This window comes from Heptranchias perlo, unplaced genomic scaffold, assembly GCF_035084215.1.
Source record: "Heptranchias perlo isolate sHepPer1 unplaced genomic scaffold, sHepPer1.hap1 HAP1_SCAFFOLD_874, whole genome shotgun sequence".
NCBI lineage: Eukaryota > Metazoa > Chordata > Chondrichthyes > Hexanchiformes > Hexanchidae > Heptranchias > Heptranchias perlo.
The window spans coordinates 25,100-37,472 of record NW_027139912.1 but is presented as its reverse complement, the minus strand read 5'-3'; the positions used below and the strand labels follow the sequence as shown (position 1 = coordinate 37,472).

Here is a 12,373-nt window from a genome sequence, read left to right as displayed (position 1 = left end):
TCCCTCTACCCCTCTCCGCCTCCTCCCCCACTCCCCTCCCTCTCTCTCTCTCTCCCTCTCCCTCTCTCCCCCTCCCTCCCCTCCCCCTCCCCCCCCCCCCTCAGTGCCCCCTCAGGTCTCCGTCGTGCCCGGCCCGCGGGCATTGTTGGAGGGCGATCGTAGGGCCCTGGCTGCCACCTGCACAGCCACGGGCAGCTCCCCGAGGGCCAATGTGAGCTGGAAGACGCTGGTCCCCGGGGAGCAGGAGGAGAGGGTTTGGATCAATGCGAACAACACAGTGACAATCAGCAACCGTTATTACCTGGACCCCGTGCGGGCCATGAGGGGACAGACCCTCGACTGCATCGTGACCCACTCCACCTTCACCAAGGCAGCCCGTCTACAACACAGACTGGACGTTTACTGTGAGTGTTTGACGGGACAGTGTGGAGGGAGCTTCACTCTGTATCTAACCCTGTACCTGCCCCTGGGAGTGTTTGACGGGACAGTGTAGAGGGAGCTTTACTCTGTATCTAACCCTGTACCTGCCCTGGGAGTGTTTGATGGGACAGTGTGGAGGGAGGTTTACTCTGTATCTAACCCTGTACCTGACCCTGGGAGTGTTTGATGGGACAGTGTAGAGGGAGCTTTACTCTGTATCTAACCCTGTACCTGACCCTGGGAGTGTTTGATGGGACAGTGTAGAGGGAGCTTTACTCTGTATCTAACCCTGTACCTGACCCTGGGAGTGTTTGACGGGACAGTGTAGAGGGAGCTTTACTCTGTATCTAACCCTGTACCTGCCCTGGGAGTGTTTGATGGGACAGTGTAGAGGGAGCTTTACTCTGTATCTAACCCTGTACCTGCCCTGGGAGTGTTTGACGGGACAGTGTAGAGGGAGCTTTACTCTGTATCTAACCCTGTACCTGCCCTGGGAGTGTTTGATGGGACAGTGTAGAGGGAGCTTTACTCTGTATCTAACCCTGTACCTGACCCTGGGAGTGTTTGACGGGACAGTGTAGAGGGAGCTTTACTCTGTATCTAACCCTGTACCTGCCCTGGGAGTGTTTGATGGGACAGTGTAGAGGGAGCTTTACTCTGTATCTAACCCTGTACCTGCCCTGGGAGTGTTTGATGGGACAGTGTAGAGGGAGCTTTACTCTGTATCTAACCCTGTACCTGCCCTGGGAGTGTTTGATGGGACAGTGTAGAGGGAGCTTTACTCTGTATCTAACCCTGTACCTGCCCTGGGAGTGTTTGATGGGACAGTGTAGAGGGAGCTTTACTCTGTATCTAACCCTGTACCTGCCCTGGGAGTGTTTGACGGGACAATGTGGAGGGAGCTTTACTCTGTATCTAACCCTGTACCTGCCCTGGGAGTGTTTGACGGGACAGTGTAGAGGGAGCTTTACTCTGTATCTAACCCTGTACCTGCCCTGGGAGTGTTTGACGGGACAGTGTAGAGGGAGCTTTACTCTGTATCTAACCCTGTACCTGCCCTGGGAGTGTTTGACGGGACAGTGTAGAGGGAGCTTTACCCTGTATCTAACCCTGTACCTGACCCTGGGAGTGTTTGATGGGACAGTGTAGAGGGAGCTTTACTCTGTATCTAACCCTGTACCTGCCCTGGGAGTGTTTGATGGGACAGTGTAGAGGGAACTTTACTCTGTATCTAACCCTGTACCTGACCCTGGGAGTGTTTGATGGGACAGTGTAGAGGGAACTTTACTCTGTATCTAACCCTGTACCTGACCCTGGGAGTGTTTGATGGGAGAGTGTGGAGGGAGCTTTACTCTGTATCTAACCCTGTACCTGACCCTGGGAGTGTTTGATGGGACAGTGTAGAGGGAGCTTTACTCTGTATCTAACCCTGTACCTGACCCTGGGAGTGTTTGATGGGACAGTGTAGAGGGAGCTTTACTCTGTATCTAACCCTGTACCTGACCCTGGGAGTGTTTGATGGGACAGTGTGGAGGGAGCTTTACTCTGTATCTAACCCTGTACCTGCCCTGGGAGTGTTTGATGGGACAGTGTAGAGGGAGCTTTACTCTGTATCTAACCCTGTCCCTGCCCTGGGAGTGTTTGATGGGACAGTGTAGAGGGAGCTTTACTCTGTATCTAACCCTGTACCTGCCCTGGGAGTGTTTGATGGGACAGTGTAGAGGGAGCTTTACTCTGTATCTAACCCTGTACCTGCCCTGGGAGTGTTTGATGGGACAGTGTAGAGGGAGCTTTACTCTGTATCTTACCCTGTACCTGACCCTGGGAGTGTTTGATGGGACAGTGTAGAGGGAGCTTTACTCTGTATCTAACCCTGTACCTGCCCTGGGAGTGTTTGATGGGACAGTGTAGAGGGAGCTTTACTCTGTATCTAACCCTGTACCTGCCCTGGGAGTGTTTGATGGGACAGTGTAGAGGGAGCTTTACTCTGTATCTTACCCTGTACCTGACCCTGGGAGTGTTTGATGGGACAGTGTAGAGGGAGCTTTACTCTGTATCTAACCCTGTACCTGACCCTGGGAGTGTTTGATGGGACAGTGTAGAGGGAGCTTTACTCTGTATCTAACCCTGTACCTGCCCTGGGAGTGTTTGACGGGACAGTGCAGAGGGAGCTTTACTCTGTGTCTAACCCTGTACCTGACCCTGGGAGTGTTTGATGGGACAGTGTAGAGGGAGCTTTACTCTGTATCTAACCCTGTACCTGACCCTGGGAGTGTTTGATGGGACAGTGTAGAGGGAGCTTTACTCTGTATCTAACCCTGTACCTGCCCTGGGAGTGTTTGATGGGACAGTGTAGAGGGAGCTTTACTCTGTATCTAACCCTGTACCTGCCCTGGGAGTGTTTGATGGGGCAGTGCAGAGGGAGCTTTACTCTGTATCTAACCCTGTACCTGACCCTGGGAGTGTTTGATGGGACAGTGTAGAGGGAGCTTTACTCTGTATCTAACCCTGTACCTGACCCTGGGAGTGTTTGATGGGACAGTGTCGAGGGAGCTTTACTCTGTATCTAACCCTGTACCTGACCCTGGGAGTGTTTGATGGGACAGTGTAGAGGGAGCTTTACTCTGTATCTAACCCTGTACCTGACCCTGGGAGTGTTTGATGGGACAGTGTCGAGGGAGCTTTACTCTGTATCTAACCCTGTACCTGACCCTGGGAGTGTTTGATGGGACAGTGTCGAGGGAGCTTTACTCTCTATCTAACCCTGTACCTGACCCTGGGAGTGTTTGATGGGACAGTGTAGAGGGAGCTTTACTCTGTATCTAACCCTGTACCTGCCCTGGGAGTGTTTGATGGGACAGTGTAGAGGGAGCTTTACTCTGTATCTAACCCTGTACCTGCCCCTGGGAGTGTTTGATGGGACAGTGTAGAGGGAGCTTTACTCTGTATCTAACCCTGTACCTGCCCCTGGGAGTGTTTGATGGGACAGTGTAGAGGGAGCTTTACTCTGTATCTAACCCTGTACCTGCCCCTGGGAGTGTTTGATGGGACAGTGTCGAGGGAGCTTTACTCTGTATCTAACCCTGTACCTGCCCTGGGAGTGTTTGATGGGACAGTGTAGAGGGAGCTTTACTCTGTATCTCACCCTGTACCTGACCCTGGGAGTGTTTGATGGGACAGTGTAGAGGGAGCTTTACTCTGTATCTAACCCTGTACCTGCCCTGGGAGTGTTTGATGGGACAGTGTAGAGGGAGCTTTACTCTGTATCTAACCCTGTACCTGACCCTGGGAGTGTTTGATGGGACAGTGTAGAGGGAGCTTTACTCTGTATCTAACCCTGTACCTGACCCTGGGAGTGTTTGATGGGACAGTGTAGAGGGAGCTTTACTCTGTATCTAACCCTGTACCTGCCCTGGGAGTGTTTGACGGGACAGTGTAGAGGGAGCTTTACTCTGTATCTAACCCTGTACCTGCCCTGTGAGTGTTTGACGGGACAGTGTAGAGGGAGCTTTACTCTGTATCTAACCCTGTACCTGCCCTGGGAGTGTTTGACGGGACAGTGTAGAGGGAGCTTTACTCTGTATCTAACCCTGTACCTGCCCTGGGAGTGTTTGATGGGACAGTGTAGAGGGAGCTTTACTCTGTATCTAACCCTGTACCTGCCCTGGGAGTGTTTGATGGGACAGTGTAGAGGGAGCTTTGCTCTGTATCTAACCCTGTACCTGCCCTGGGAGTGTTTGATGGGACAGTGTAGAGGGAGCTTTACTCTGTATCTAACCCTGTACCTGCCCTGGGAGTGTTTGATGGGACAGTGTAGAGGGAGCTTTACTCTGTATCTAACCCTGTACCTGCCCTGGGAGTGTTTGACGGGACAGTGTAGAGGGAGCTTTACTCTGTATCTAACCCTGTACCTGCCCTGGGAGTGTTTGATGGGACAGTGTAGAGGGAGCTTTACTCTGTATCTAACCCTGTACCTGCCCCTGGGAGTGTTTGATGGGACAGTGTAGAGGGAGCTTTACTCTGTATCTAACCCTGTACCTGCCCTGGGAGTGTTTGATGGGACAGTGTAGAGAGAGCTTTACTCTGTCTATCACCCCTGGACCTGACCCTGGGAGTGTTTGATGGGACAGTGTAGAGGGAGCTTTACTCTGTATCTAACCCTGTACCTGCCCTGGGAGTGTTTGATGGGACAGTGAAGAGGGAGCTTTACTCTGTATCTAACTCTGTACCTGACCCTGGGAGTGTTTGATGGGACAGTGTAGAGGGAGCTTTACTCTGTATCTAACACTGTACCTGCCCTGGGAGTGTTTGATGGGACAGTGTAGAGGGAGCTTTACTCTGTATCTCACCCTGTACCTGACCCTGGGAGTGTTTGATGGGACAGTGTAGAGGGAGCTTTACTCTGTATCTAACCCTGTACCTGCCCTGGGAGTGTTTGATGGGACAGTGTAGAGGGAGCTTTACTCTGTATCTAACCCTGTCCCTGCCCTGGGAGTGTTTGATGGGACAGTGTAGAGGGAGCTTTACTCTGTATCTAACCCTGTACCTGCCCCTGGGAGTGTTTGATGGGACAGTGTAGAGGGAGCTTTACTCTGTATCTAACCCTCCTCCGACCTCTGACCCGTCTCCCCGCCTTCCTCCCCGCAGATGTTCCGGAAGTTTCCGTCAGTGCCTCCGAGAACTGGCACGTGGGCGCGGAAGGGGCGGAGCTGGAGTGCGCGGAGAACGGCAACCCCCCCGCCACCTCCTTCGCGTGGATGAGGTGAGACTCCCTGCGGCGCAGTTGTCGAGACGACCCCCACCGTCTCCGTCCCTCTCCTTCGACCATCGTCCGCCTCGGACCGAACCCGACCTCGTCTCCGCTCCGTCTCACGGAAAGTCGGAGCAGGAGTCGGCCATTCGGCCCTTCGAGCCTGCCCCGCCATTCAATACGAGCATGGCTGACCCTCGATCTCAATGCCGCATTCCCGCTCTCTCCCGTACCCCTTGCTGCCTTTTGTGTCTGGAAATCTATCCAGCTCCTTCTTGAACACAGAGAATCATAGAATCATCGAGGTTTACAACATGGAAACAGGCCCTTCGGCCCAACATGTCCATGTCGCCCAGTTTGTACCACTGAGCTCGTCCCAATTGCCTGCACTTGGCCCATATCCCTCTCCACCCATCTTACCCATGTAACTGTCCAAATGCTTTTTAAAAGACAAAATTGTACCCGCCTCGACTACTGCCTCTGGCAGCTCGTTCCAGACACTCACCACCCTTTGAGTGAAAAAATTGCCCCTCTGGACCCTTTTGTATCTCTCCCCTCTCACCTTAAACCTATGCCCCCTCGTTATAGACTCCCCTACCTTTGGGAAAAGGTTTTGACTATCTACCTTATCTATGCCCCTCATTATTTTATAGACTTCGATAAGATCACCCCTCAACCTCCTACTCTCCAGGGAAAGAAGTCCCAGTCTGTCTAACCTCTCCCTATAAGTCGAACCATCAAGTCCCGGTAGCATCCTGGTAAATCTTTTCTGCACTCTTTCTAGTTTAATAATATCCTTTCTATAATCGGGTGACCATGGCTGATCCTCGATCTCAATACCACATTCCCGCTCTCTCCCCGTACCCCTTGCTGCCTTTTGTGTCCAGAAATCTATCCAGCTCCTTCTTGAACACATCTGATGACTCGGCCTCCACTGCCTTCTGTGGTAGAGAATTCCCCAGGTTCACCGCCCTCTGAGTGAAGAAATTTCCCCTCGTCGCGGTCCGAAATGTCCCACCCTGTATCCTGAGACTGCGATCCCCCTCGTTCTGGACCCCCTCCCGCAGCCAGGGGAAAACATCCTCCCTGCATCCAGTCTGTCTCACCCGGTCAGAATTTTATACGTTTCGATGAGATCCCCTCTCATTCTTCCAAACCCGAGTCACCGAGACCGCCTACTTCCACCTAGGAACAGGAGGAGGCCATTCGGCCCCTCGTGCCTGCTCCGCCATTTGATAAGATCATGGGCTGATCTGTGATCTAACTCCATGTACCTGCCTTTGGCCCATATCCCTTAATACCTTTGGTTGCCCAAAAAGCTATCTATCTCAGATTTAAATTTAGCAATTGAGCGAGTATCAATTGCCGTTTGCGGAAGAGAGTTCCAAACTTCTACCCACCCTTTGTGTGTAGAAATGTTTTCTAATCTCGCTCCCGAAAGGTCTGGCTCTAATTTTTAGGACTGTGCCCCCTACTCCTAGAATCCCCAACCAGCGGAAATAGTTTCTCTCTATCCACCCTCTCCGTTCCCCTTAATATCTTATAAACTTCGATCAGATCACCCCTTAACCTTCGAAACTCCAGAGAATACAACCCCAATTTGTGTCATCTCTCCTCGTAACTTAACCCTTGAAGTCCGGGTATCATTCTAGTAAACCTACGCTGCACTCCCTCCAAGGCCAATATGTCCTTCCGAAGGTGCGGTGCCCAGAACTGCTCACAGTACTCCAGGTGCGGTCTCACCAGGGTTTTGTATAGCTGCAGCATAACTTCTGCCCCCTTGTACTCCAGTCCTCTTGATATAAAGGCCAGCGTTCCATTAGCCTTCTTGATTATTTTCTGCACCTGTTCATGACACTTCAATGATCGATGTACCTGAACCCCTAAGTCCCTTTGGACATCCACTGTTTTTAACTTTTTACCATTTAGAAAGTACCCTGTTCTATCCTTTTTTGATCCAAAGTGGATGACCTCACATTTGCCTGCATTGAATTCCATTTGCCACAGTTTTGCCCATTCACCTAATCTATCAATATCGCTTTGTAATTTTATGTTTTCATCCACACTGCTTACAATGCCACCAATCGGCAAACTTAGATATGAGACTTTCGATCCCTTCATCTGAGTCGTTAATAAATGTTGTGAACATCGCCCGTCTCTGCCCCCGGCCGCAGCCCATCTGCTGCTGATGCCCTCGTCCATGCCTTTTGTCACCTCCAGAATCCAGGATTCCCCAATCCACTCTCCCACCATTGCACCCTCAGTAACCATCAACTCATCTGAAACTCGACTGCACCCCCCCTCCGTATCCTGTCTCCCACCGAGTCCCGTTCACCTACGTCGGCTCCCTGTCCGGCAACGCCTCGGTTTTCAAATTCTCCCGCCCTTGTTATCTCCGTAACCTCCTCCGACCCTCCCAGATCTCTGCGCTCCTCCAATTCTGTCCTCTTGTGCCTCCCCCTCGATTCCCGTCGCTCCGCCATCGGCGGCCGAGCCTCCAGCTGCCTGGGGCCTCCAATCTCGGGAATTCCCTCCCAAAACCTCTCCGCCTCTCTCCCTCCTCCTTTAAGACTCCCCTTAAAACCTCCCTCTCTGACCGAGCTTTTGCTCACCTGTCCGAATATCTCCTAATGTGGCCCGGGGTCAAATTTTATTTCAGAATCGCTCCTGTGAAGCAACTTGAAACGTTAAAAGGCGCCATGTGAATGCAAACACCCATTGGGATTGTGTGCAGTGGGAGTGAATGGGAAAGGGTTTGGTCCATTGGGATTGTGTACACTGGGAGTGAATGGGAAGGGGTTTGGTCCATTGGGATTGTGTACAGTGGGAGTGAATGGGAAGGGGTTTGGTCCATTGGGATTGTGTACAGTGGGAGTGAATGGGAAGCGGTTTGATCCATTGGGATTGTGTACAGTGGGAGTGAATGGGAAGGGGTTTGGTCCCATTGGGATTGTGTACAGCGGGAGTGAATGGGAAGGGGTTTGGTCCATTGGGATTGTGTACAGTGGGAGTGAATGGGAAGGGGTTTGGTCCATTGGGATTGTGTACAGTGGGAGTGAATGGGAAGGGGTTTGGTCCATTGGGATTGTGTACAGTGGGAGTGAATGGGAAGGGGTTTGATCCATTGGGATTGTGTACAGCGGGAGTGAATGGGAAGGGGTTTGGTCCCATTGGGATTGTGCACAGTGGGAGTGAATGGGAAGGGGTTTGGTCCATTGGGATTGTGTACAGTGGGAGTGAATGGGAAGGGGTTTGGTCCATTGGGATTGTGTACAGTGGGAGTGAATGGGAAGGGGTTTGATCCATTGGGATTGTGTACAGTGGGAGTGAATGGGAAGGGGTTTGGTCCATTGGGATTGTGTACAGTGGGAGTGAATGGGAAGGGGTTTGGTCCCATTGGGATTGTGTACATTGGGAGTGAATGGGAAGGGGTTTGGTCCATTGGGATTGTGTACAGTGGGAGTGAATGGGAAGGGGTTTGGTCCATTGGGATTGTGTACAGTGGGAGTGAATGGGAAGGGGTTTGGTCCATTGGGATTGTGGGAGTGAATGGGAAGGGGTTTGGTCCATTGGGATTGTGTACAGTGGGAGTGAATGGGAAGGGGTTTGGTCCATTGGGATTGTGTACAGTGGGAGTGAATGGGAAGGGGTTTGGTCCATTGGGATTGTGTACAGTGGGAGTGAATGGGAAGGGGTTTGATCCATTGGGATTGTGGACAGTGGGAGGGAATGGGAAGGGGTTTGGTCCATTGGGAGTGTGTACAGTGGGAGTGAATGGGAAGGGGTTTGGTCCCATTGGGATTGTGTACAGTGGGAGTGAATGGGAAGGGGTTTGGTCCATTGGGATTGTGTACAGTGGGAGTGAATGGGAAGGGGTTTGGTCCATTGGGATTGTGTACAGTGGGAGTGAATGGGAAGGGGTTTGGTCCATTGGGATTGTGTACAGTGGGAGTGAATGGGAAGGGGTTTGATGTTTGCAGATTGTGTGATTGTCAATCTGTTTTCACCCTTGACCTCTTTTGGTGACGCCCCACAAGGTTGGATGGATCTTTGCCCAACAACAGCGTCACTCAGAGAAACAGACTCCAGTTCAAGGGTTCTCTCACCCTCCAAGATGCTGGCATCTATGTTTGTGACGTGACCAACAAGATCGGAACCAGGAGCGCACAGCTGGAGGTCAGGGTAACCGGTGAGTTCAAAACTCAGTCAACGAACACTCAACCTCGGGGACCTGGGGGCTAATCCAGCCAAGGGTGGGTCATTAATGGGACAGTGTAGAGGGAGCTTTACTCTGTATCTAACCCTGTACCTGACCCTGGGAGTGTTTGATGGGACAGTGTAGAGGGAGCTTCACTCTGTATCTAACCCTGTACCTGACCCTGGGAGTGTTTGATGGGACAGTGTAGAGGGAGCTTTACTCTGTATCTAACCCTGTACCTGACCCTGGGAGTGTTTGATGGGACAGTGTAGAGGGAGCTTTACTCTGTATCTAACCCTGTACCTGCCCCGGGAGTGTTTGATGGGACAGTGTAGAGGGAGCTTTACTCTGTATCTAACCCTGTACCTGCCCTGGGAGTGTTTGATGGGACAGTGTAGAGGGAGCTTCACTCTGTATCTAACCCTGTACCTGCCCCGGGAGTGTTTGATGGGACAGTGTAGAGGGAGCTTTACTCTGTATCTAACCCTGTACCTGACCCTGGGAGTGTTTGATGGGACAGTGTAGAGGGAGCTTTACTCTGTATCTAACCCTGTACCTGCCCTGGGAGTGTTTGATGGGACAGTGTAGAGGGAGCTTTACTCTGTGTCTAACCCTGTACCTGTCCTGGGAGTGTTTGATGGGACAGTGTAGAGGGAGCTTTACTCTGTATCTAACCCTGTACCTGCACTGGGAGTGTTTGATGGGACAGTGTAGAGGGAGCTTTACTCTGTATCTAACCCTGTTCCTGCCCTGGGAGTGTTTGATGGGACAGTGTCGAGGGAGCTTTACTCTGTATCTCACCCTGTACCTGCCCTGGGAGTGTTTGATGGGACAGTTTGGAGGGAGCTTTACTCTGTATCTATCCCTGTACCTGCCCTGGGAGTGTTTGATGGGACAGTGTAGAGGGAGCTTTACTCTGTATCTAACCCTGTACCTGCCCTGGGAGTGTTTGATGGGACAGTGCAGAGGGAGCTTTACTCTATATCTAACCCTGTACCTGACCCTGGGAGTGTTTGATGGGACAGTGTAGAGGGAGCTTTACTCTGTATCTAACCCTGTACCTGACCCTGGGAGTGTTTGATGGGACAGTGCAGAGGGAGCTTTACTCTGTATCTAACCCTGTACCTGACCTGGGAGTGTTTGATGCGACAGTGTAGAGGGAGCTTTACTCTATATCTAACCCTGTACCTGACCCTGGGAGTGTTTGATGGGACAGTGTAGAGGGAGCTTTACTCTGTATCTAACCCTGTCCCTGCCCTGGGAGTGTTTGATGCGACAGTGTAGAGGGAGCTTTACTCTGTATCTAACCCTGTACCTGCCCTGGGAGTGTTTGATGGGACAGTGTAGAGGGAGCTTTACTCTGTATCTAACCCTGTACCTGCCCTGGGAGTGTTTGATGGGACAGTGTAGAGGGAGCTTTACTCTGTATCTCACCCTGTACCTGACCCTGGGAGTGTTTGATGGGACAGTGTAGAGGGAGCTTTACTCTGTATCTAACCCTGTACCTGACCCTGGGAGTGTTTGATGGGACAGTGTAGAGGGAGCTTTACTCTGTATCTAACCCTGTACCTGACCCTGGGAGTGTTTGATGGGACAGTGTGGAGGGAGCTTTACTCTGTATCTAACCCTGTACCTGACCCTGGGAGTGTTTGATGGGACAGTGTAGAGGGAGCTTTACTCTGTATCTAACCCTGTACCTGCCCTGGGAGTGTTTGATGGGACAGTGTAGAGGGAGCTTTACTCTGTATCTAACCCTGTACCTGGCCCTGGGAGTGTTTGACGGGACAGTGTGGAGGGAGCTTTACTCTGTATCTCACCCTGTACCTGCCCTGGGAGTGTTTGATGGGACAGTGTAGAGGGAGCTTTACTCTGTATCTAACCCTGGACCTGCCCTGGGAGTGTTTGATGGGATAGTGTAGAGGGAGCTTTACTCTGTATCTAACCCTGTACCTGCCCTGGGAGTGTTTGATGGGACAGTGTGGAGGGAGCTTTACTCTGTATCTCACCCTGTACCTGCCCTGGGAGTGTTTGATGGGACACTGTAGAGGGAGCTTTACTCTGTATCTAACACTGTACCTGCCCTGGGAGTGTTTGATGGGACACTGTAGAGGGAGCTTTACTCTGTATCTAACCCGTTCTGTCCCTCCATTTGTTGATTTCTTTCTCCAGATGAGAATTCCTCCAGTGTAAACATGCTCTCCATGTCTTTTGTGGCCATTGGGGCAGTGGGTTTGGTTCTTCTGATCATCCTTGTGATCTCTGTCATCGCAGTTAATCGTTACCATCGTAAGAAGACAGAGGACATGGTCTACAAACTGTAAGCAGGGCCTTCCATCCCCTCACCTTTGGAGCCTGAAATGTATATAAGAACACTGGAACATACCTAGAACACTGGAACATACATTGAACACTGGAACATACCTAGAACACTGGAACATACATTGAACACTGGAACATACCTAGAACACTGGAACATACATTGAACACTGGAACATACATTGAACACTGGAACATACATTGAACACTGGAACATACCTAGAACACTGGAACATACATTGAACACTGGAACATACCTAGAACACTGGAACATACATTGAACACTGGAACATACCTAGAACACTGGAACATACATTGAACACTGGAACATACCTAGAACACTGGAACATACATTGAACACTGGAACATACATTGAACATAGGAACATTTCCAGAACACTGGAACATACGTGGAACACTGGAACATACATAGAACACTGGAACATACATAGAACAGTGGAACATGCATAGTACACTGGAATATACATTGAACATTGGAACATTTCTAGAACACTGGAACATACATAGAACACTGGAACATACATAGAACACTGGAACACACCTAGAACACTGGAACATACATAGAACACTGGAACATACATGGAACACTGGAACATACGCAGTACATAATCAACATGCGCAGAACATAGGAACATGCATGGGACATATTCAACTTATGTCGAACATAGA

The 12,373-nt window shown here is 51.0% G+C and overlaps 1 protein-coding gene across 1 annotated transcript in view; it reads left to right on the top strand.

Annotated features, from left to right (window-relative positions):
• The window catches only part of LOC137319590 (nectin-4-like), a 28,747-nt gene extending 16,691 nt beyond the window's left edge, over positions 1-12,056 (top strand). The window contains exons 2-5 of the mRNA XM_067981687.1: positions 105-404; positions 5,068-5,182; positions 9,208-9,359; positions 11,538-12,056. Of these exons, the coding sequence (XP_067837788.1) occupies positions 105-404; positions 5,068-5,182; positions 9,208-9,359; positions 11,538-11,689 (719 nt within the window). The 3' untranslated portion in view covers positions 11,690-12,056. The remainder of the gene's footprint in view (positions 1-104; positions 405-5,067; positions 5,183-9,207; positions 9,360-11,537) is intronic.
• Positions 12,057-12,373: the final 317 nt, after the last annotated feature.